This window comes from Drosophila busckii, chromosome 2R (assembly GCF_011750605.1).
Source record: "Drosophila busckii strain San Diego stock center, stock number 13000-0081.31 chromosome 2R, ASM1175060v1, whole genome shotgun sequence".
NCBI lineage: Eukaryota > Metazoa > Arthropoda > Insecta > Diptera > Drosophilidae > Drosophila > Drosophila busckii.
The window spans coordinates 1553911-1577746 of record NC_046605.1 but is presented as its reverse complement, the minus strand read 5'-3'; the positions used below and the strand labels follow the sequence as shown (position 1 = coordinate 1577746).

General features: G+C 40.3%; 1 protein-coding gene across 2 annotated transcripts; it reads left to right on the top strand.

The window, feature by feature from the left end:
* The first annotated feature begins 11413 nt into the window (after positions 1-11413).
* LOC108595462 (protein gooseberry-neuro) lies at positions 11414-22910 on the top strand. Of its 2 annotated transcripts, XM_017980705.1 has the most exons (5): positions 11414-11750; positions 12278-12591; positions 15897-16008; positions 21764-22357; positions 22415-22910. In XM_017980705.1, the coding sequence occupies exons 1-5, from the start codon at positions 11693-11695 to the stop codon at positions 22720-22722; spliced, it is 1386 nt and encodes a 461-aa protein (XP_017836194.1). In that variant the 5' UTR covers positions 11414-11692; the 3' UTR covers positions 22723-22910. The 2 variants fall into 2 exon arrangements, with proteins under 2 accessions (XP_017836194.1, XP_017836195.1); XM_017980706.1 differs by lacking the exons at positions 11414-11750; positions 12278-12591; positions 15897-16008 and adding an exon at positions 16691-16759 and having other exon boundaries at positions 22415-22909.
* The last annotated feature ends 926 nt before the right edge of the window (positions 22911-23836 follow it).

Sequence of the window (23836 nt, the reverse complement as noted above, 5' to 3'; positions counted from 1 at the left end):
CAGACAGTCAGGGCTGGGGCATTTGATTGTTGCTGTTGTTGCCTTGAAGCGCATAACGCCTTCGCAGCTATGAAGGCTTTGGGAGGCTGGAGCGCAGACACGTGCACCTTGGCAGGATCTAGACGCAAGCTTAGCTTCCTTAACAAGACAAACACCGAGTAGTAGGTGCTGCCACAACAAAAGTTGCAGCTTGTTTGCTAAAATATTTCAATAGCTGATTTCAGCTTTAACTTGGCAGCAGCAGCTTGAAGGCAATTTGCTGTATATTAAACATGTGAGTTGCGAGTGCCTCAAGCTGTTGCACAACTAATACAAAACTTTGCGGCATGTAGCGCTCTCATTTAATTACTGCCAGTTGTAGTTGTTGGCGCTGGTTAATTAGGGAAAAGCAGCTACGACTTAACCAAAGATTTTCGCACGCGTAGAATAAATAGTTTGGAGCGCTGGCTACATTTCCTGTACTCAAAAGCGGTCAAAATCAAAGAGTTCTGTAGCGCATGTTGCGCATACGCCGCGTGTGTTCGACTGCAAAGAAAGAAAAGCGCAGTTGCCAAGGGCGAAGTCGCTCTCTCATGATTATTGCTCTTGTCTGACAATTGTCAAGTTGTGTATCTCAGTTTTGCGTACGTGTTGCCAAGACGTGGGTGTGTGTGTGTCAGTGTGTGTGCCATTTGGCAATAATTGCGGCTCTATTGTTCGGGGCCGGCCGCCACGCTGTGTGTGTGGCTTCGCTGCGGGGCAATCGCTCAAAACTTATGACAACCCAAACTGCTACTGTTCGGCATTGATGTATCTGTATCTCTGTATTTGTATCTGTAGCTATATCTGGCCAACAATTGTTGCTATTGAACTTTCGAATGGCAAGTGTTGGGCATGCTCTTTTGTCTGTGCGCGGCCTTTGAGCTGCCGCTTATTAATATTTACACTTTCATTGCAGCACGCCTCCCCCCCGTGCCCCCACCCAAGCTTAGTTCAGCATAACTTTGGCCTCATGTGTGCGCATTTCAATTCGTTTGTAGTCGAAATAAATAAATACCTCGATACATAGGCCCTTGGCTTCAAATTGTTACATATTTTGTTTCTTGTTTTTTTGCTGGCATTCGTTGTGGGAATTTTTTTAATGCTGCTTTATGTTTTCGTTTTCATTTTCATTTTCATTTCCATTTTTTTTTACACTGGCAGGAGAGTGAAGAAAAATTTGCTCAGCTGTCAGCTGTCGAAGGCAAAGCGAGCGCATCTAGTTCAGTTGGCAATTCATTTGCAAACAAGACATGCCGCCAACGCAACCAGCAAACAAGAGAAAGGACACATGGAGTGGCAAAAAAAAGGAACTTGAGTGATGGCCTGAGAGCAGCGCTGGAATTTAATTTGCCATCTGCACAAAGTTAAAGCCATAAGAACACTTTAAATTGTGTTTTTAAATTAGCTTCAAATGGATTTGTGTGTATTACGTGTATTACGAGTTGTTTAGGATAAAAAGAAAATAAGAAACATCGCTAACGTAAATGCAGAGAAAATATATTTCAGCAATTAAAATGTATTCTTACAATTTATTAAAATCGTTGCTTATGCAATTTATATTAAGATAAATACTTCAATTAAAATATATTCTTACTATTCGTTTCATATCTTTAGTCTAGCATATTTATTTTTACTTCTGTGTTAAATGTTTTACTATTTATGCAATTGACTTTTTGGATGCGTCCAGTTTGGAATTCAAGCATCTTGCTGGCCAATAAACTCCACTGAAAAATTACCACTAACGCCCATATGTCAGCTTAAGCAAAAGTCCAGCAACAACAGCTGTTGGGGACTGGAGAACAGAGTGGCTGACTGTCTGTCTGTCTGGCTGGCTAAGAAGAAAACTAAATTAAAACTCAACCGCAACTGTTTACACAGCAAATGTTACCACAAAAAGGCGGCAGCGCTGGCGAGGTACAAACCAAAAAAAATGATTAATTAGATCAAGAGGCAGAGGCTGAGGCTGAGGCTGAGAGGATGCGGATGCGGCGTGGAGCAGACAGTTGGTCAGCTTAAAGGTGAGAAGAGTAATATGTATAAATATATCACTCCAGCGGTTTAAAAACATATTAATAATGCTGTGATCGACAAACGCCCACCGAACTGAAGAGCATACTCAACTAATTGCAGGCAGTTACTTGAAGGATGCTTCAAAGGATGCCTCTGTACCAATGCCAGCCCGCATGACGCGGCACAAAGGATAGCGCTGAGCAATGAGAGTGAGCGAATGAGCGACTGAGCGTAGAGCTGCCAAATGGGGGCGCAACCAGAGCGAAACAAAGACTCACATTATGTGCATGATCTGTGGTTTCTTCTTCGGCTGTTGCTGTTGCTGTCGCTGCTGCTGCTGCTTGCGGCGCTTTGTCGGCATTTGAACAAAGTCACAGGCCGGTAGGACACACACGCCGTTGTGCCACCGCCAACGGCGTTGAAGTGTGAATTCTAACAGCCCGCAACGTTGGCGTTGGCATTGGCGTTGGCGTTCGTCCAGCCTCTGCACTCTCCACACTCCTTTGGGCTCTCATCGTAATTCTTGCCGAATTGTAGCGGATTCTACGAATTATATATATCAAATGATGAGTTGCGCATTACTTAATTGCCTTTTGGCGTTTAACGCATTCCTGCTAATTTCGTTGAGCGATAGCAATCGCAGATCCTTGATTAACACCAGTCCGAGCTGACATTAAGGCGTATCCCCGACTCCTTTCCAAGCGCAGGCTGCGCTGCTCTGGCGTTAAGCCATAAAATTCGTTTAGCACCTGCGCCGTAGGTGTGATGTCAATGATTATAATTATAACGCCTGGCATTAACTAATGAAAGGGTTTGCGCCGCTACGCGCGCAACTCAATCGATCTGCGTTGCTTAAATTGTTTACAGCTCAATGCAGATTGGGCAGCTACCAAGATACGCAAGTGAAAAACATAAAGTGTAAGCTACAGATAAGTTAGATATGTTATATAAGAGATAAAGTAAATCATAGCTACATATAGCAGCTTAAAATGTTCGTTATTATTAGGAGCGTTTTCCTGCCTAGCATGAGATTATTTAGAGGATGGGGCGGCGGTGATATTAACAACACGAGCTTATCCAAATTACGTGACTGATTTAATTAAGTTCTCTTATAGTACTAAAGGGTATGACAATGATAAATTCAAAATTCTTGAAGTCAAATTAATACAAGACCTTGGCCTAACAATTGTCATATAATTGTTATTCATAGATTTATTGAACATTTATATATATTTTTATTGCAGCTAATTAAAATATATAAATATAAATGCAGCTAGCTTATAAAATAAATTGTATTAAATATTAAAGCAGCGTAAATGTAATTTTGATTTACTTTTTATAAATACTTTACTGCTTTCATATTAATTACATTTATATATATTTAAAAAATATTTATTTTGTATCTAATTAAAATATATAATTGCAGTTAGCTTATAAGACAAATTGTATTAAATATTAAAGCAGCCAAAACTGCAATTTTGATTTATTTTTTATTATTACTTTGCAGCTTTCATATTGATTACATTTATATACATTTAAAAAATATTTATTTTGGTTCTAATTAAAATATATAATTGCGCCTAGCAATAAAATAAATTGTATTAAATATTAAAGCAGCAAAATATTTACTTTATTACTTATAAATTACTTACTCATATAATGTTTTATTGATAGATTAAATGAATATTTATATTTAATTAAAACAAATAATTGCAGCTAGCTTATAAAATAAATTGTATTAGGCATTAAAGCAGCAAAAAATGCAATTTTAATGTATTTTTTAAAACTTACTTATATTGATTAGAGCTTTTAAAGCAATCTATATAATTATTTTTAAATCAATATATATAAATATAAATGCAGCTAGCTTTTAAAATAAATTGTATTAAGCAGCAAAAAATGTTTTATTGATTTATTTTTTATAAATTACTTTACATCTCTCATATTGATTAGCGCTTTAAAGCATTTTTAAATAAATCTAAAGTATAGTATGTCAACTGATTAATTTCTATAGCTGCCAAGCTGCGTTCTATCTTCACTTTGATAACATTGGTAAATGCTTGCTTACATAAATTCCACATAATTCACATATTTATCACAATTTGATTACAACTAATTTGACATTGAAATATTAGCATACAAATGCAGAGTGAGCAAGCTATATAAGCGAGAAAGAGAGAGAGCGTAGCAAAGGGCACTCAGCAACGAAACCATAAACCAACTAATCACGAAACGCAATCAATCCTTTGAGTTGCAGCTCACACAGATACTCACACGCACACGCACACACATATATATAAAGTTACAGTTGCTCGTGTAAGAAAGCACATAAATAATACAAATAAATACACTCGCATGCGAGTCTGTTTTTCAGCAAAGCCTTTTCCATTTTCCAACTGCAACTGCTTCTTTTCCACTATTTTGATTTATTTACCATAGTTAATGGATTTTCGTAATGCATTTTAGTTCTGCGTGCGGTGCGCAGCGTTCACCGAAAATTATCGCCAAGAAAGTGCCATGTGAAAAGTGAGGAAAAATAAATAATTAACGTAAAGGTTAAAGTCAATGTTTGGTAGCCGCGCGGGTTCTACTTCTAATTGCAGAGAGTTCGGCTCAGTCGGCTATACAAATCGATTGGCTACAATTTCCATTTTTGTTAGTTTTTCCCCCCAACCCCACTCAGCGCAGCTCTGCTCCCCCTGCGCTCCAATTGCACAGCGTGAGTTTCAATTATTGCGTCGCGCATCTTCAAGGCGGCGGCGGCACATGTCAAAGTTGTCTTTGATTTCCACAGAGCCAAGAGCGCGACTTTAATAAACTTATTTTCAGTTTTAATTGTGGCACGTTGCCGTTAAGCTCGGCGGACTCGTGCCGACTTCAAACAACACAAATTACGGCACACATTTTTGGGCTACGCCGTAATTGAGCCGCATGTTATCTTCAGTTTGCCTTAATTTGATTTTGATTTGCTGCGGCACTTTTTGCATTTTCCTAGAATCGAAAGCTACATTCAAAATTAAAGCAATAGAAACTGTAATAATTTATAAATAAAATTGCTTAATTTGCGAGTTAAAATTATGCAGTGAGTTTAGTGGGCGTGCCATATCAATTGGCAGCCAAATATTATGGCTTATATATGGAAATGGCTAATTAAATTAGCATAATTTGGCAACACCTTCAACTATGGCTATAACTTATTTGTACACTGTGACAGCTGTGTATATGTTTTGGGCTAAAAAGCGCGGCTAAAACGATTGGCAACGGCACAGGAAGCAGCAGCAGCAGCAAGCGGCAAGGAGCATGTTGACTAAGTTGGCGTAGCCAATCGAATCATTGGCACAGTTTGACAAGTCTATTTGGCTTAAACAAAGACCACCTAGTAGACCCAAGACTCTGAGCGTAACACTTACGATTTGTAATGGGCTCTAATCATGCGACAAAAATGCAAGTGCATTGTCCTGTCACAGGACCTACCGCGTTACAGGTAGCGCGCTCTCCCGCTCTCGCTCTCTCTCTTCGACTCTGACTGTGTTTTGCGGTTCGGGTGTTAATGGTTTGTTAGGCATATCCTTAATTTAGTTATTTAAGCCAAAAAGCAAGAGCAGCAAACCGCACGCGATTTTCAACGGAAATTGTGCGCGCTCTCCTGGTCGGTGCCCACAGATCTTTGATTTAAGATGCACTGTTTAAAAACACATTTGCCTGCATTTAAACATGTTTATGTTTTACACCCAAAATGCAATGCGATCTCCCCAGTCCCAAGGGCAGCTAAAAAGCGCCGCCGCCGTCGTTATAAATCAGCCAAAACGTTTGCAATCGGCAGTTGCGCCAACGCCTCTGCTTCAGTTCAGTTTGCAGCCCTCAGTTCCCAGCCCTCAGTTTGAGCAAAGCTGCGCATGTTTAGCAAATTACTCAACACTCTGGACATTGATGGCTCCTTGCGCGCTTCTCGGCATAAATTACAAACGAACTTGCAACACAGCAACAACTACTCGCTGTATTGTTCGTCTGTCTCTCTGTTCGTGTGTCTCGCTGCAAACAAATTGAGCTGGGAGACGACGACATGCAGTCTGCTGCAGTTGCTCCACTCGACAGGCGGGCAGCCCCCATGGGCGGCGTCAAAGGGGGCAGTTACGTGTGTCAGCAGCTTGCACAAAGCGATGCCGCTGGGAGTTGCCCTTTTGCTGTATTTTTAATTTATGTTATTGATGCTTAGATTTATGTCATGCACTGTGAGAAAAAGGGGCAGAATTTATATACTGCTAAAATATTTTAATAATTTATTTATTTTAATTGTAGCCTAGAATTAAATTCTAGCCAGAGCAACAAATGCCTTGAGGCTAAAATATTTTGAATAATGTCTTGCTGCTTAATATGAAATTTCTTTTCATTGAGCATTTAGCTTAATATGTTGAACTATAATTTAATTAATAATATTCTTCTTTGCAATTTCTCGCTGTGCATCATTTGGCAATAGCTCTTAGCAAGCTGCACAATTAAGTTTAAGTTTGTTTCTTGTTGTGTGTGTGGGAAAATGCAGCAAATTTGGTGAAGGTTGCTCCACAGCTTCGAAAGCAACAGCCAAAGTTCCAAAATGTTAAAGAGATTTGTGTGCGAGTATTTAAAAAGGAGGCAAAATGAGTTACGGATTTGCAATCGCTTAAACTGAGTGCCAATCTGCCCTCTGCCCAAACAGAGGCACGCGGTTCAGCAGCGGCGGCTGGCGGGGGGGGGTCAGTCGTATAAACAAATGAACATATGTAAAATCCATGCTCGAAGCCGCAAAAGACAAACTGACGGGCACGCTGACGCTTTTAACGACTTGACACAGAGCCTTAGTGGCTGGAGGCGCTGCACTGTGTGGGGGGGAGTGGAGGATGCGGCTAAGAGAAGTGACTGGACAAAGTGGCCGACAAAAGTCAGTCGCAATGCTTCAAACTGAGTCGAAGCTGCGACTGCGACTGCGAACCCGAAATGACTTTGAAGCGCAGATTTGCCAAAGTGATCGTAAAAATGCCAAGCCAAATACCTTGAGCACGTCAAGCGCGGCAATTAAAATTGAACTTTTATGTTACAATGACATATAGCATATATACATATATATATAGATATATGTAGTCTGAGTTCGAGAGAGCCAGAAAGAGAGCGCAAGATCAAAAGCTAAAGCCGCTAACGCACTTGCCAACAAACTGGGAGCAGACCCAGACCCACTGACGACGCTGTCGACGCGTTCAAAGCTTTTCCTGCTCAGCAGCAGCGGCAGCGAAAAAAAGTAAAATATAAAAGTTGAAGCAAGAGCCGTGCAGATTTTGTTTCACAATTTAATTGCAAATAAATTGAGTTTTTGGTACTTCATTTAAGCGAAACGCAGCTCAGCTAAAGATATGTAGATATGGCTCTGCATCTGTCTCTGTCTCTCTGGCCAGCGTATCCATCAAAGTCACGGCAACAGTTGAAAGTTAAAAAGTTTAAAAGTTTTCGCAAGTTTTTTTATGTTTCAGCTGCGGCACCAGCCAAAGCAAACGTAACGAAATGACAAATGAAATTGAAATTATATTTTAAGCCAAGCTGAGTTTTAGTTTTAGACAGACAAGCAACACAACTACTCAATAGTAAATAAATGTAAGCCTCAAGCAGTTAGCGAACTAAAGAAAATTCTTTTCAAAAATTGCAACAAAAGTCTCAAAGTTTTTCAACTGAACTGCAGCCGAAAATGTGTGAAAATAACGCAGACAATTTCCACTTAATATTAAAGCAACAAAGCCTCTCAATTAGTGTATCATTCTATTGAAAAAAACTTACAATAATATTAAGAATAAAAAGACATTTGCTATGCCAAGTGCTAAATTGTGTAACAAATCTTTTGCTTTCGTTATGGAGCAGCAGCTGGAGCGGGAGTTGTGTCCATTGATTTACAATGTGGCTGTAAATTTTGTCGCCGATTTGAAAGTCAAGGCCTGTGCATAGATCATCATCATAGTTTAGGGTTGGTTGTAAAACTTTAAGTACATGTCGAGCAGTTGAGAGATTCATTCAAAGCGACAAGATCATAAACGAACATGCCTCACTATCTCGGCAAGTGCAATGAAGTGTGAGTGTGTGAGTGTGAGACGTGCCCCAAGTGGCAAGCAGTCGCTTCCCAGAAGCAGTCAAGACATATTTTCAACTGTTTGTTGTTTATGACGAGTAGCCAAAGTGTCCTTGCCGCATACGCAAACATTGCCACTTGCTGTGCTACCGTACCCCGTTGTCTATGTTGCACACAGCTGTGTTGCCTCATGCCACGCTCAGTCCAGCGTGCAAATTTAGCATGAAGGAGTGAAAACAGTTTGACAATAGTCCTTGCCGTTGCCTTGGCTACCTAATTTTCACTTGTTCCACAGCCACAGCGGCCATCAGTCATTTTTCGTAGCTCGTCTGCGCCTTGGGATTGTTCAATATTAACTGCAACTTGTCCGCTTTGAATGAGAATATTTGTAGCTATTTGTTTCACTTCCAGCTACTGCTGCTGCTGCTGGCGATTGAGATTTGAATGCCAGCGTTGTTGACAGTTCAGCAAGTGATGGATCAGTTAGTGGAACTTGCGTTTAACGGTCCTAAACAAACTGCAGCAATTCAAAGAAATGTTGTTGGCATACTGAGTAAGTCAACAAGTTATAAAACTATTCAAAGTACAACAAAATAATAACAAAATCTATTTAACTCTTTCATAGCTGCAGCTCTCTAATGAGTTTTTCCAACATATGCTGCGCCCTTACGAAATTGCAACCCCCTAGCCAAAGTCAGTTCGATGCTATATACAAACATAAAAATCTATCAACAGCCATTAATTGCATTCGATCTATCGATCCAAAAGGGAGTTGCAGCTGGCCCCCTTTAAAACTGCAGTCGTCCTTTATATTATTGTAAAATTTGTTAAGACCAAAAGCCGAGTCTACTGCCAAACAAAAGCCAAAAGCGGCGAAAGGACATCATCATAATATAAAGAATTAAGCGTGAAGTTTACGCATATTAAGGATACACACGCCGCCGCCTGCATCTGGCCAAAGTAAAACCAACACCAGAGCAACCAAAATGGCTGCCTACCAACCACACACACATATGCGTGTGCGTGTGCGTGTGTGCGTGTTTGTTGGGCAGCAGGCCAAATGCAAATGCGCATTGTAATTAAAATTGTAAAATTGTAAATTGAATTGAGCGGAATGAGCTGCGCTCAGCCTGTTCAAATATCCTTTTGAACTCGAACTGTGCGCTAATCAGCATAAAATTCGTTGCTAATGAAGCGAACTGCACTTCAATGCATTCCCACACTCTCGAACCTGCGCTCAAGTCTCAGCTGCGCTGCTGTTGGCCAAATGCAAATGAACCGAACTCGGAGGCATTAACTATGTGCTCTATTTATTTGAAGGCCACACGCTGAGCAAGGAAGCCACAACGTTCTGGTTAGCGATAAACGATGACAAATTGTGTAATTTGCGTATTGACAGTTTTCAATTAAAGAAATTTCTCAAGCGTGTTGCCCACAAGCGATAACAAATTTAATGTTGCTCCTTTTTTGGTATGTCCTTAAACGGAAATGTAGCAGGCGTGGCAGTTGATTAACAGCTTGCTCAAGCAAGAAATTCGAAAGGAAGTGCATAAACTAAATACATAATTAAATTAGCGCAGAGCGAGCGCAGCAAGCGGCACTCAAAGTTTAATGCGGATACGTAATTTTTTAGTTTGAGTAAATAATCGATAGTGAATTAAATAGTTCAATGGCTGCTTAGTCAGATATCTTCAAAGCTAACTATAATTTATATTAAAGCCTATGCTTCCATATCTTTTATAAATAAACCTTAAAAAAAATATATAAAATTTAAATCGAATTATTTCAAATGCAATAGCAATTGTAACTTTTTAGTAAGATTACAATTTAGTTTATGCTTCTATATATTTTATTAATAAATCTCTAAATAAAAAATATATAAAATTTATATAGAATTATTTCAATAGCAATGGTAACTTTTTAATAAGTTCAAAATTTAGTTCATGGATTGAAGGGTTCAATGCCAAATATTCATTCTCCAACTTGAACAATATTTTCAACTGTAATGCGTGAATATTTTTTGCTATGAAAATAAAGTGAATTGAATTAAAATTATTATTATATTATAAAATGTTCCATGTGAATTTAAGCTTTGCCACTTGCCTCTTTAAGCTTTATTACATATTTGCAATTGGGAAATGCAAAAATATGTTAAGTGCGCTTATCTCGTATCGCTCAGCTCGGCAGTAAATTGTTGCCTAAGCATTCCTTATGACTTTCATAGCTAATTAACAACCACAAAACGAGCTTGTGGCAGCTACACATGAAGCTGCATATAATAAACATAACTCATGAGTTGCTGCTCTTATCTGCCCAGCAAAATAAGCAACAACAGCAGCAACGGCAACTGCGAAACGGAAACTTCAGATAAATGATGGCGAGCGGACTACTGCGGCTCGTAAATAGGCATGAACTTCTATTGTTTGTCGCTGTGTGTGTGTGTGTCAGGATAAGGTTAAACAAGGCAAGGCTAAAAGGAACTAGTAAGCCAGCCCAGCATAAAAACTTGATGATGACAAACAACAAATGCAATGACTCTAAGCACATATAGACCTAACCCAACGCCAAGCGCGTATTGCAAATAAACAGACAGACAGACAGTCGTACCGACCGTGGGTGCTAAAATGCCAAGCGTAACGCTGCGTTAATATATAATGCGCTGAAGGTAAAAACTATGTCCTGTGCCAGTCGCCGACAGCCGACGGCAGCCTTCACGCTTTAATTGGCTGCTGCAAAGAGTAAAGAGGAGAAAACAAAAAGTCATACATAATACAAAAAGTGTCACACACCAGGACAATACACACACACACAGGCACACACACATACACACACGTGGCAGCCATGACAGCTAAGGACTACTGCCAGCTGCTCAGGCTAAAAGATCGCTGCACATTAATGAAATTCAGCGGGGGGTTGCTGCTGCTGCTGCTGCTGCTGCTGCTCTGCCGTTCCATTTGGTTGCTCTTAATTGCAGTTGATATCAAAGCTGAGCTGAGAGGCAATAAAAACCGCCCCAATGGCTGCAGCCAATCAGCGCTCAAGGCGTGCCGCATGGCCGGCTGCTCTCTCGCTCACTCGCGCACTCAACTTTTTTGATCGTTGCCATGTTGTCTGGCGCCAGCAGCAACAAAAGGGCGTAAGCGAGCGCGAAAGCTGCGCCCGCTGCTGCTGCTGCTGCTGTCGCTCAGTCGAAACCAGTTCCAGCCGCGATCTCGCATTCGTCGCCCGTTGCGGCCTTCGTTAATTTATGCCCCTTTAGTTGTGTTTGCGAGTCCCAAGCGCTTTGATCGTTGCCCAGCCGCGCCGCAATTCTCAGAAATAAAAATATTCGCGTCTAACGTCGCCGTCGCTGCCGTCGTGATTGTTGTTCTTGTTGTTGTCGTCGCTTCCTTCCGTCGGATGTTGCAAAAAGCCGCAATCAGTGCAACCAAAGTGCAGCCAACAATTGTGGCAACTTGTGCTTAGTGCCCCCCCCAATGCATTGACCCAGTTAAAAGCCTTTGTAATTGGCCGTGTGTGTGCTCTCCAACTAGTTTCTAAGTTTAAGTTTAAGCCCAAAACGGAGTCTCAAATATGGATATGACCAGCGCCAACTCGTTGCGACCATTGTTCGCGGGTTATCCTTTTCAAGGTAAGCACAAGAACAACAATAAAATAACAAATTTATTATTATTTTTCTAACAACAAAATGGTATCAATAGCAACAATTGTTTGCTGCTGTTTACTCTGCAATTTTATCATATTTTTATTATAATTCAAATGTCCAAAACTTTAAATTTGCATAACTCCTTGTAAACATTATTAGCTTTAACTTCTTTTGCATCAAAGTCTACAAAATTATAAAATAAATAATCATAGCTTTCAATTTAGCGCAAAATTCTTGATTTTGTATAAACAAAATATAAATAAATTACTATATATAAATGCTTATTACTATTTTAACGCATATAAATCAATATAATTGCACTTACATTATGTTTACTTATATATCAAAGCAGTTTGGAATAAATTTACTTATCATTCCTCTATTAATTCGCATCGAGCTTGCTTGAGTACTCTCAACTTATTAACACAAATTGTTGCAATACTCAAATTAAACTTTATTTGAAATTAGCTTAAATTATTATTTACATTGCTAACTGCTACTGCAAATTGCAGGCCAGGGTCGCGTCAATCAACTTGGCGGCGTCTTCATCAACGGCCGCCCGCTGCCCAATCACATACGCCTCAAAATTGTTGAGATGGCCGCCAGCGGAGTGCGTCCATGTGTCATCTCCAGACAGCTGCGTGTGTCGCATGGCTGCGTATCCAAGATACTGAATCGCTACCAGGAAACGGGCTCCATACGGCCTGGCGTTATAGGCGGCTCCAAGCCCAAGGTAACCTCGCCGGAGATTGAGACGCGCATTGAGGAGCTGCGCAAAGAGAATCCCGGCATATTCAGCTGGGAAATACGCGAGAAGCTGATCAAGGTGAGTGTGCTTAGCTGAACTACGCCTCCCACTTGCGCTGCACCTGCGCAGGAAGCCATAAAATGTGACAGCACAAAGGTCACAAGGATTTGCCGCCCAGTAGCGTCGGCTCTAACCGCATGTCCATTATGTAGGTTCATTCATAAAATACAAACCAGTGAAGTCGACGGCGGCGACTTACTTCCGTTTTTCCAAAAAGTCACGTGGCAGACTCGGGCCAGTCTCAGCTCTGAGCCTGGTCCTTTGGGCCGCCCGCTGGCTTTGTTTATGGCACGTTGCCTTTTGCATATGCCGGCTCGTTCGTTTGGACTCGTTCATTGACAAATTTGTTGTACAACAGCGACGACAAATTTTCGCAATGCCACCCAAACCGTTTAGAAATCGATTAAAGCATAAAACACGACGACGACAACGCCCAAAGGTGTTCAACTTGGCCGCATCTCGTTCGTTCGTTTGTCGGCACACAGCTGTGTGTTATCCTTGAGGCTAAGCCAAGGTGCAAACCAGCCGATCTCAACTTCCGGTTGGACAGGCCTTATTATATATGCAAAACATAACGGTAGAATCAACACTTAGCAGCTGCTAAGCTAAACTTTATTAAATCAAAAACATTGCTAAGCTTGTTTTAAAATTTTGCGCATAAATTTGTTTAGAAGAAATATCATTTAAAAATATTTCAATAATTATTTTATAAACACATTCGATAGCACACTGAAGTGTTAAATAAAATATATTAAATTAATGCTGAAATTATGCCAAATAAATATATTACATATTATAATTATAAATTGTAAATATTCTGGGCTGTTCAACTAATTTATTTACATTTTTTGCAGTGCAGCCAAAAAGTGAAATAAACTTAAATCAAGTCACGTTTAAACAAACAAAAGGCTGCTCAGCCACGTTGTTAGTTTGCAACAATTGTTGCGTTAAACAAAAACAACAAAACTAAAACTGAACCTACGCCAATGTTGTTTGCTTAGCTTAAGGCGCAGACCAAATGTCTCGCAAAATTATTTTGGGCGTGCGCTGCCGCAACTTAAGCTGCCCCCTTGCCTTGTGGCGAGTTGCGCAAAACACAAGAAACATAAAAAAAGATGCATATATGTATATTTGTAGCCTGTTTGTGTCGGCTTGAGGTCTGTTGCTCTTTATTTGAAGCCGCAATTAGTTACAGTTTATGTGGCGATGCCAATTCGAACGGCCATCGATATGATCGAGCCACATATCGGTCGCTCTGTCTCGCTCTATCTGTATCTTGTGTATCTTTTGCATCTGTGGCTGCGCAGTAGGCGTAAAAAGAGCCTCCAGGTGCGCTTCACGCTTAATTAGAATACGCCAACGGGCGATGCGCAGCTTCTCGCTTCCTTCTCAGAGCCGCAGCCTCGCTCTTAACTCTCGTTTGGCCAAGTTGGCAGCTGTGCAGCTCTTGATTGATTCAACTGGTATAGCCACAATTAATTGTTTCAACTCAGCTTTAAATTATAAATATTTTAGGTTTTGCGAGTGCGTTAAGCCGCAGCTTCAATTTCCAAAGCGCTGCTGACAACTTACCCAAGCAAACAAAGACAAGCAAACTGCTGCTGCCTTTCCAAGAATTTCGACCACACCTGTCAGTCAATCAGCTAGGACTCCAAAAAGTAAATCAAGCAATAAATTTTAGAATTAATAAACAAACAAAAAGAAAGGCGGCTTTGCATGCGCGCTCGCGTGTCAATCCAACTGTCAACTAATTAATTAAATTTCAATTGAATTTGTGTAGTCAGCGAGAGAGGCACGGGCAGAGTCTGCGGCATGGGGCATGGTGTCGCACAGTTAGGGGGCAAATACTTGGGGCTTGCAGTTGTCAGTTGCTACAAGATAAGCTGTCACACATTCCAGCAGCTACAGCTCCCCAACCGGTAGACACTGACCACAGTCTAGCTCAAAAAAATATAAAAAACTCAAAACAGAAATTCAGTTGCTGCTGCTGCTGCTCGTTGCGCTTGTTGTTGTTGCTGCTGCTGCTGCTCATGACACATTCAATAGAAATAACAGGCAGACAGTAGCTTGCGCTGGCGGCTTGTCTGGTTAGCCAAGTGGAGCGCAATTCCAGTTTACGCTTCAACTTCTCAAGCTGGACAAAATGTCAGTTTTGGTTGCGGCCACGTCTATGAGGTGCCAGTTGTGGCACCTTTGGCTGCGTGTGCAGCAATCAAAAACAAAATACAACAACAACAAAAGTATTTTTATTAATCATGAAAATGTTTGCAGCACATGCCACTCCATTTTGCGCCTAGACTGAGTGACTGAGTGACTGACTGATGTTGGGTCAGTCTCAATCTCTAGCTGCAGTTCGTAGCTTTAATGAAAACTGACAGTTTTTGGTTGCATTGCATGAAGAATTGCTTTGATTTTGTTGCTCTGTGTCTTATGATTTTTCTACAGAATTATTTTTGTTGCCTGGCGCTAAAGTTATTGATAATCAATTCATAGAAAAGTTGCTGAGGGCTTGGGCAATATACAAACATTATATGGAAAAGTTTTATTCCAGCGAAATGAATTCCAATTAAAATTGCTTTGCTTTTAGAGATAAATAAAATCAAGGAGTATATGAATCAAATATCAACATATTGATTTTATTTTCTTTGGTAAAAGTACAATTTGCAATCTGAGTTGCTTTTCTGTGAATTTATAATGCACATATATAAATAGATAAAACTTTGCTTTCATTTATAAACTTCTTCAATATGCACTTATTAGAATTAGAGCTTATTACTATATATATGCTAAGCTTTTAAACTTACCCGATTTACACTCTTTATAAAATGCAATTTAATCAAAGTCTTTGGCATTTCAATTTTTATTTTCATTTAATTTTTTTTGCATTTAAATAAAAAGTTTTGAGCTGCTTTAGCGACAAACGCGTGACACGCTAACAAATTCTCAGGGCTTGACGCAGTTGCAGCTTGACATTGCGCCTAATTGGATTACAAGAAGTCCGACGAAAAAAGAAAGAAAGAGAGAGAGAGAGAGTTAGAAGATTGTCCAAACAAGAGAAAAAGTGGGCAGCTGCCTGGCAACTGTGGCATTAATGTCACCGCTACCAAAATCCAACAAGTTGGAACTGACTGGAACAGTTAGGCAGACAGTAGCTTCAGCTCCAGCTGGGGGCTATTGGTATAATTTATAATGTGAAATGATTATGCGGCGAGCGCTTATCTTAATTGGATTTGTTTGATTTATCTGAACTGCGCTGCAAGTGCCCATTGAGATAAGATAAGATGTTTCAATTCCAGTGCTTAACTCTATGTTTTTATTTCCAGGAGGGCTTTGCCGATCCGCCATCCACTTCATCGATCAGTCGACTGCTGCGTGGCAATGATCGCAGCAGCGAGGATGGACGCAAGGATTATACAATACACGGCATTTTGGGTGGTAAGTACAGCAAAGAGAGAGCGCAAGAGAGCGAGAGCGAGAGCGAGTGAGAGTCACAAAAACGTGCTACATGAAATTACAGATCATTTATTTGATAATTTCGTTGATTCATGCTCAAATCATTTGTTGCTCAAATCAACAAACTGCTGTCGGCGCTGCCGCCTTTGATCGTCTTAGAACCAACGACTTAAACTTAAATCAAAGCCGCTCAAAATATTACAATACGAACGCCTCGATAACGATCGATAACGATCGACAACAACAACACCATCAAATAGGTGTAGATGATGACACCTGAGAATCAGAAAAGTACATGAGACTCTGCAGCTAATAACGTGAGACTTCGACTTCGACTTCGACTTCGACTGCGACTTGGAACTCCAACTCTGTACAGGGCCAATAAGCACGCTAAATATGCAAAGTCATTCGATAAACGATCGGCGGGGGTCAAAAGCGTTATGTTCGCCGCTCAGTTTACGAGCTTGTTGCTCGTCTAGAAAATTGTATTGGCATCATTAGAGCTGCATTTTCACTTTGCCCTACTACAGTCCACAAATAATTTACATTTTGATGTTTACCTTGCCAATTGTTCAGCATGCCGACGGCTGCTGCTGCATTTTGCCCAGCATTTGTGTCAAAACAGTGCAACAGTCCAACAATAGCACAGAGGGGTGACAATAGACAGACAGACACACCGACTTGTCAGCTTGAGCAGACGGCAAGCATCAATGGGCGGATAGAAAGTCAATGAGTAAGGCTAATGTTGGTATAACCTTGAGCTAAGAATGTCACTGTTTTGATCTTTTTTTATTTATTTTTGTACGTGCTGTGCGTAAAAAATTCTTGCGCACAGGTGAATTTAAAGGCAAATCAAAGGTTCGCTACATTTTGATGCAATATATATATATACACTGGTTGGCATATATATTTTGACATAAATCTACTCATAATTTTAGCTTATTTATACACATATTGCATATTAATGGAATAATCATAAAAAATATGAGCAAAAAGATTTGTAAAACTTTAAAACTGCAGCAACTTTTTGCATTCTATTCTCAATAATCTAGGAAAAAAGATTCAAATTTTTCAAAGTGTATACAATGGGCTAAGAAAAGTTTTGCATTTGATTATCATTGATATCAATATGTGCATAAAGTTAGCTCAAATTATGAGTAGATTTAATTTAAAAATATGACAAAATATATATGCCGACCAGTGTAAATGCTGCAAGTGTAGCTTTAAATTAAACTTGTGTGCTAACTATCAATGCAACATGTTGCTAGTCTAAAGGTTAGGGACACTACATTGCAACTTTTGATGATTCAGTTATTCAATGTTAGATATTGCAGTTTATTGCTTTAGAATATGTAACAAGTTAGACAGATGTTGATATATTTGATTACTAGTAAATGATAATGCAGCAATTCAATATAAATAATTTGTGAATGAGTGGAAACTGCTCTGATAATCAAAACTGTTAAACTGTTAAGCTACTCAAAGCTGCTTGATGAAGAGTAAACTGAGGAGTAAACTTAATGTTTTAAAATTTATAATTTCTAAATGAAGCTAGAACTGTTAAGTATCCAAATTTAGTAGCTGCTTTATGTTTAGAAGCGACTTCCTGCTATAAGATTTATGTGCTATGATTTGGGTAGTCCTATTCCTATGTAAATGTTGGCCCATGCACCTGTTTGGCTTGGCCATTTAACTTATACCAAATGCGCTGCTACAAATCGTACAAATGCCAATTACTAAACCTAATCTATATAACTTTGGGCTAAGAGCTATCATTAACTTGTCGAAGCGTATAATAAGCACACGCCTTTCCATCAACTCAGACACATATACATATATATATATATAGGGCTCTATGCGAGGGAATGCCACTTGCTTGATTGTGAGCAGCACCGTCATTATGCAGTGGATTGGTTTGGTTGGCCAGCGTCCAAGCAATCAGAAGACAATCGCCACAACTGCGCAGAGACACAGTTAGAGCGAGATAGCTATAAAGTGGAGTCCAGGCACAGTTGGAGTCGTCGTCGTCGTCGTCGTCGGTGTGCGTCGCCTGTAATCAACGCCCGAGAGTTGGGACTGTAGCCCGAATAAAAATTATGCATTATTAAATATTTCCTGCGTTTCTTATTTCACTTATAATTTCGTTTGATTTTGATTTTATACAACTGCTCGACCTACACAAAGCGCATTGTCGCTTGCTGCGGCGCGCTTTGATCTTGTATATATATCATATATATAATATGAAAAGAAAATTTGTGTGTGACAAGCGCTTAGAGAGACTGAAAGCTCATCAATGTGTCAATTGAAAACTAAAGTTTGTTATTGAAGCGCATTGAAGCTTGCCGCGTCAACAAAATTAAATGTTGACCAATTAAAATTGTCTTATAAATATTGCAGACAGCTGCGGGATTAAACTAAAAACTTTGTTGCATTAGCGAGAATTTTATTTCTACGAAATCGAACGCAACTGAACTCGCCGCTAAATGTTGCAACGCCCACAGCAGCAACAATAGACACCTTGTCTGATAAATATGCGTGCGATTTATATTATAGCCGTGTTAATAGCCAGCAGCACAGCCCACTGGCTCGAGTGAAAGAAAAGAAAGGAAAATCAAATGCCAAAACACCGACGTGGCTAAGAAGTCAAGTCAGCCAAACACTTGTGGGCAATTAGTGTTTGCTCGCAGGACAATGCATCAAGCGCTGAAGCCGCCAGGACAACAATGCGTGGGAATGCTGCAACTGTTTACTAAATATTTTACACATCCAGACAAAGCGGCCACTGCCTAGAACAAGCGCAAATACAAACAGGTTCAATTATATTGCAAAAAATAAAGGCAAGACTGAAGAATGGCCGCAGCAGTAGACAAACGTTCGCCGACGTAGCCGTAGCCCGAAGAATTGCTTTGGGTTCACACCCTCTCTAGTGTGTGAAAGAGATAGCAATAGTCAATACTTGCAGTGTCACATGACAAATGAACGCTCAGGCGCTGCTGATTGCGCAAAAATATCCTGTGCGGTCTCAGTGTCGCTCCTCACTCACACACATGTTGCTGTTGTTGCTGCTGTTGTTGCTGCTGTTGTTGCTGTGGCTCATTTGTAGCCGGCCGAAAACCCATTAAAATCGTTCATGCCCGAAAAAAGTGTCAACGTGAACAAAAGCAGCGCTTCGACTTCAAATGCACCGATCTCTAGCGGCATCTTTAATGCCCAACAGGGTGTCCTGTGCGTGCCGTTTGATCTCATTATGTTAGCTCCGCGCCCCCGTTCCCAGTCTCACTCTGTTGCAAGCATCGCCAGCGATGCACCGCTGTGTTGCGTGTTGATGAGTTACAAAATATTTTATTAACGTATTATCACACTTTAGCCACATGCGCGTTCTCGCTCTCGCTCTTGGCCTGGCTGCTGCTCGTTCTTTGGGGGATTTGTTTTGATCAAGTGCTTGTCTGCATTGTTATTTAAATTAGTTTCATTTCATTCTGCAGCAGCAGCCGCCGCTGCTCTTTTGCCGCCGGATTATGATTATAACTAATTCTTATTTTCTGTGATCTTTTTTTGGTGGTGGCTCTGCTATCTTTATAACGCTGTTTGTTAACAATTTCGTAAATTAGTTTAAATACTGTGAGATTTGAATTTAAAGCAAGTTTTATGTGGGCGTTGATAGCATAAATTTTGTTACTTTATTGTTAATTTAGGCGCATTAAAGCAACTAGTCTTATTTGTTTTTGAATTAAAACATTTAAACGGCAGCATCAAAGTTAAAAAAGCAGAGCAAAGAGTCTCTAAAAGGATTTGATTTATTATAGATTTTATAACTAAAGCTTAAATAAAATATTTTATTTGAAGCGAGCTTAATTTGCAATCTATTTTTATATATATAATCTATATCTAATCAATCAATTCAAATATTTATATATTTAATGCTGCTGCGCTTATAACGCCAATGCTCAAGGTCTTTGGCTAAAGCTCAGCAGCAGCTTTAATGAACCCAACTCAACGCTTGTTAAATTACCAAAAAATATATAAGAAGTGGCATTTTTTTAATGCTGCCTGTAATCCTTTTGCTGACAAGAATCTTAAGCCTTAAACCGCAGCAACAGCAACAGCGCCCCTTAAGCCATGTTATGTGTCAAGAGATTCCAAAAAACAACAACAAGAATATAAAAAAATATATATTTAAGTACAGAATCAACAGCTCGTGTCTTCGTCTTTAAGTTTTTCGTAGCTGACAGCTGGCAGCTCCACACACATGAGCCGCCCAATATACAAAATATGTCAAGCTTTAGTTTTGTAGAGCCCAGAGTGTCAAGCGTGGGGCAGCAATTAAAAATTGTGTCAAATTCCTGTTGATTGATGAGTGTCCAGCGCCTGGCTGCTGCATCGATAGCTTTAAACTTTGAACTCCACTTACTACCTGCTGTTTGTTTGTTGGGGGGGGGGGGCAAATGATCGATACAGCGCTGGGGATTATGAAACCGCAGAGCGATTTATCAAAAGCAGCGCGTTCCAATTCGAACAACAAAATTGAAAAAGAAAAGCATAAAAAGCGCTTAACAGCAGCAGCAGCAACAGTAGCCGAAGCTTTGTTTTTATTTTTGGAACGCCGCGTAACAACAAATTAATAAATTGTTTAACATTTAAAAACTAATTGATTTCTTTTCATTTTTTATGCGTGGCTTCTTTCAATTTTTTCAACATTTCCCACATGCAACGAAAACTTGTTTTGACTTTTTTTTTTATATTTGCGTTATAATTAAGTTTTTATTGTTTGCTGTGGCTGTGCTGAAAGATTAATAGTGCGACTTCTGTATGTGAGAGAAGCTGCTGGTCAACTAAACTGTGGGCGTTGACTAGGGTGTGTTCAAAAAATATTATTTAAGCTGTTTGATTTTGTATGTTGCTCAATTGTTTAGCTATCCTTTGCTCTAGTTCCCCCCACTTGCTTTTACTTCCTGTGCTATCAAAATCGATTAATAATCTACGTCAAGTGAAAGCCGGAAAAGATTACAACGCGTAGTGACCGCAAAGTAAATTTCTTGCCACACACACGGCCACGCGGCAAGGACAATCAATTTAAGCGCAGCCGCTGCGGAAACCACCAAATTATTTCCGCTGCATTAAGGACAATTCTGTGTGTGTGTGTGTGTGTAACTCTTTTGAAAAATGATCTTGTGATCTTGTTGAACGTTTGTTGCCGCACCGTCTAAAGTCTGAGCTGTCATTTTATTATGTAATGAGCTCTCCAAATAATTTGGCATGGCTGCTTGTAGAAAGGGGAAAAGTGGGTGTGGCACACGCTGCGCTTCATGCGCGATTTGCAGCAGCGGCAACTTTGCCTTTGCGTAAACAGACGCCGAAGTTAATTGCTGCACTCCTTGACTGAGTTTGTGGCTTCTAGTGGATCTCGCTGACAAGCTGTAATGCGATATATTGTGTCACTTGTCAAGTGCGCTGACTTTTACGAGCTGCCACGCCCACATGCTGCTGATCGCGGCGGCTTTGACAGATTTGCGCCGCTCCCTGACGTTTCAATTAATACGCAATGGCGCGCAGTAGCCCCAAACGAGGCTCCCACCCCAATGTCTTGGCAGCTTCTTTTCCCACAACGTCGTCGGTGGCATTAGTTTTTAATAATTTCTGTATTAGTCGCAGGCTGCGTAGCGTATTAAATTTTACGACAAGCCGTTGATAATTTTAGTAGCCTTTTATTAACTCGCTCTCTCTTTGTTCTTGGCAGGCCGCGACTCGGATATAAGCGACACTGAATCAGAGCCTGGCATACCGCTGAAGCGTAAGCAGCGTCGTTCCCGCACCACTTTTACCGCCGAGCAGCTGGAGGCGCTGGAGCGCGCATTTGCTCGCACGCAATATCCAGATGTCTACACCAGAGAGGAGCTGGCCCAAACCACAGGCTTAACCGAGGCGCGCATACAAGTTTGGTTCTCCAATCGACGTGCGCGCTTGCGTAAGCATTCGGGTGGCTCTGGCTCTGGTCTGTCGCCCATGAATGGCAGCGCTGCTGGAGTGGGCGTTGCAGCCAGCAGCGCTGCAGCTCCGCTGGGCTTTGGGCCGCTGGGTGTAGGCTCCATGGCTGGCTACAGTCCTGCCGCTGGCACTACAGCTAGTGGTGCTCCAGGCATGTCGGACAGCGCGCATCATCATCACAGCGCTGCACATGCTCCAAATTCACACAGCGCTGCTGCTGCTGCCGCCGCCGCTGCGCATCATCACACACAAATGGGCGGCTATGAGTTGAGTGCAGCTCAGCATGGCTTTCCAGGCGGCTTTGCGCAGCATGCGCACTTTGGCAATCAGAACTACTATCATCAAGGTGAGTCCGCACTCTCTTAAATGTGAACTCTGTTTTACTTTTGCTTTTGCTTTGCAGACTACTCGAAGCTGAGCATTGATGACTTCTCGAAGCTTACAGCCGATAGTGTATCAAAGATCTCGCCCTCGTTGCACCTCAGCGATAACTATGCCAAGCTGGACTCGCCCTCGAACTGGTCACAGGCCGCCTATCATCTCAACCAGTCGGCGGTGGCGGCGGCCAATTATAATGCGGCGCATCATGCGGTTGCGCAACATCAGCTGAACGATTATGCGGCAGCTGCGGTGCATGGCAACGTCGCTGCTGCTGCCGTCTACAATCATCCGCTGCCCGCCCAGGCGCAGGGGGCCAAATACTGGTCATGAGTTAATTAACAGCCAATGGGGCAGCAAAGGCAACAACAACAATTTACACGCTCGAGACACTAAGTAAATGGCAAAGCAACTTAGACACACTACAGTGACTATATGACTATTTTTTATGATTACCAATATAAGTATATATATATATACCTACAGAGATGCTTGCATATGTAAATCATTCATACTAATTTTAGTGAGCTATTTTTTATACTATTTATAAATTGCATTGAGAGGCGCTTTATGTGTTCACTTACCCATATTTATTTATTAGCTATGTCGCGATATTATGTATAAAATATATATATAGAAATCTATAATTAGCTTGTATTTCATTTGAACAGAAGCTAAATCTGTTGCAGGCAGCTTCGTCCTTGTAGCTGAGTTGAGTTCCCTGCCCCAAATAAAACACAATACGCAATTTTCAGTAGTGTAGGAGCAAACCGTAAATATGAATATATTTATAAGTAAGTTATTTTTAATATATTTATGTATACATATATAGTTTGTGTGTATAAAGATATAACGTCTTGATAAGTTGTGTACGCTTCGCTTTCATTCGTTTCGTATTTTGCTCTTTACTTTGCATAGATAGACACAAATTTAAACATTTTCATATATATATATTGTAGATATCTTGTGTGTATAAGTTTATATTTGGAATGCAAATTAATAAGGATTAAGTTAATTATATTGACAACATCAGACTTATAATTACGCACATTGACAATATTGAATATTTGTATGTTTATTTAAATAAGGGACATTTTTTTTTATATATTTTCAACTGCCATTTTGTCAACTTGCATTATTGTCTGTTTATTTATTGTCTTTGACGCAGCATTTTGCATAGTTAAGTCTACAAACATAGCTAAGTGTGTGTTTTTATTTATTGTCATATATAAGCTTAATGCTTAATGTAGGGAGAATCGTTAAAGAAGTTTCGGCATTGGCACTAATTTGTTTATAAACCATTTACGATAAAGAGAGAGATATGATTTTATTTGAATATGTTTTCGTTTAGACCGCTTGATATTTTGCACTCAGATCAGTTACCTCATTAGTCATTAAATAGTTACACATATATAAAGATACAGATACGTAAGTTTTCTTTTGGGTG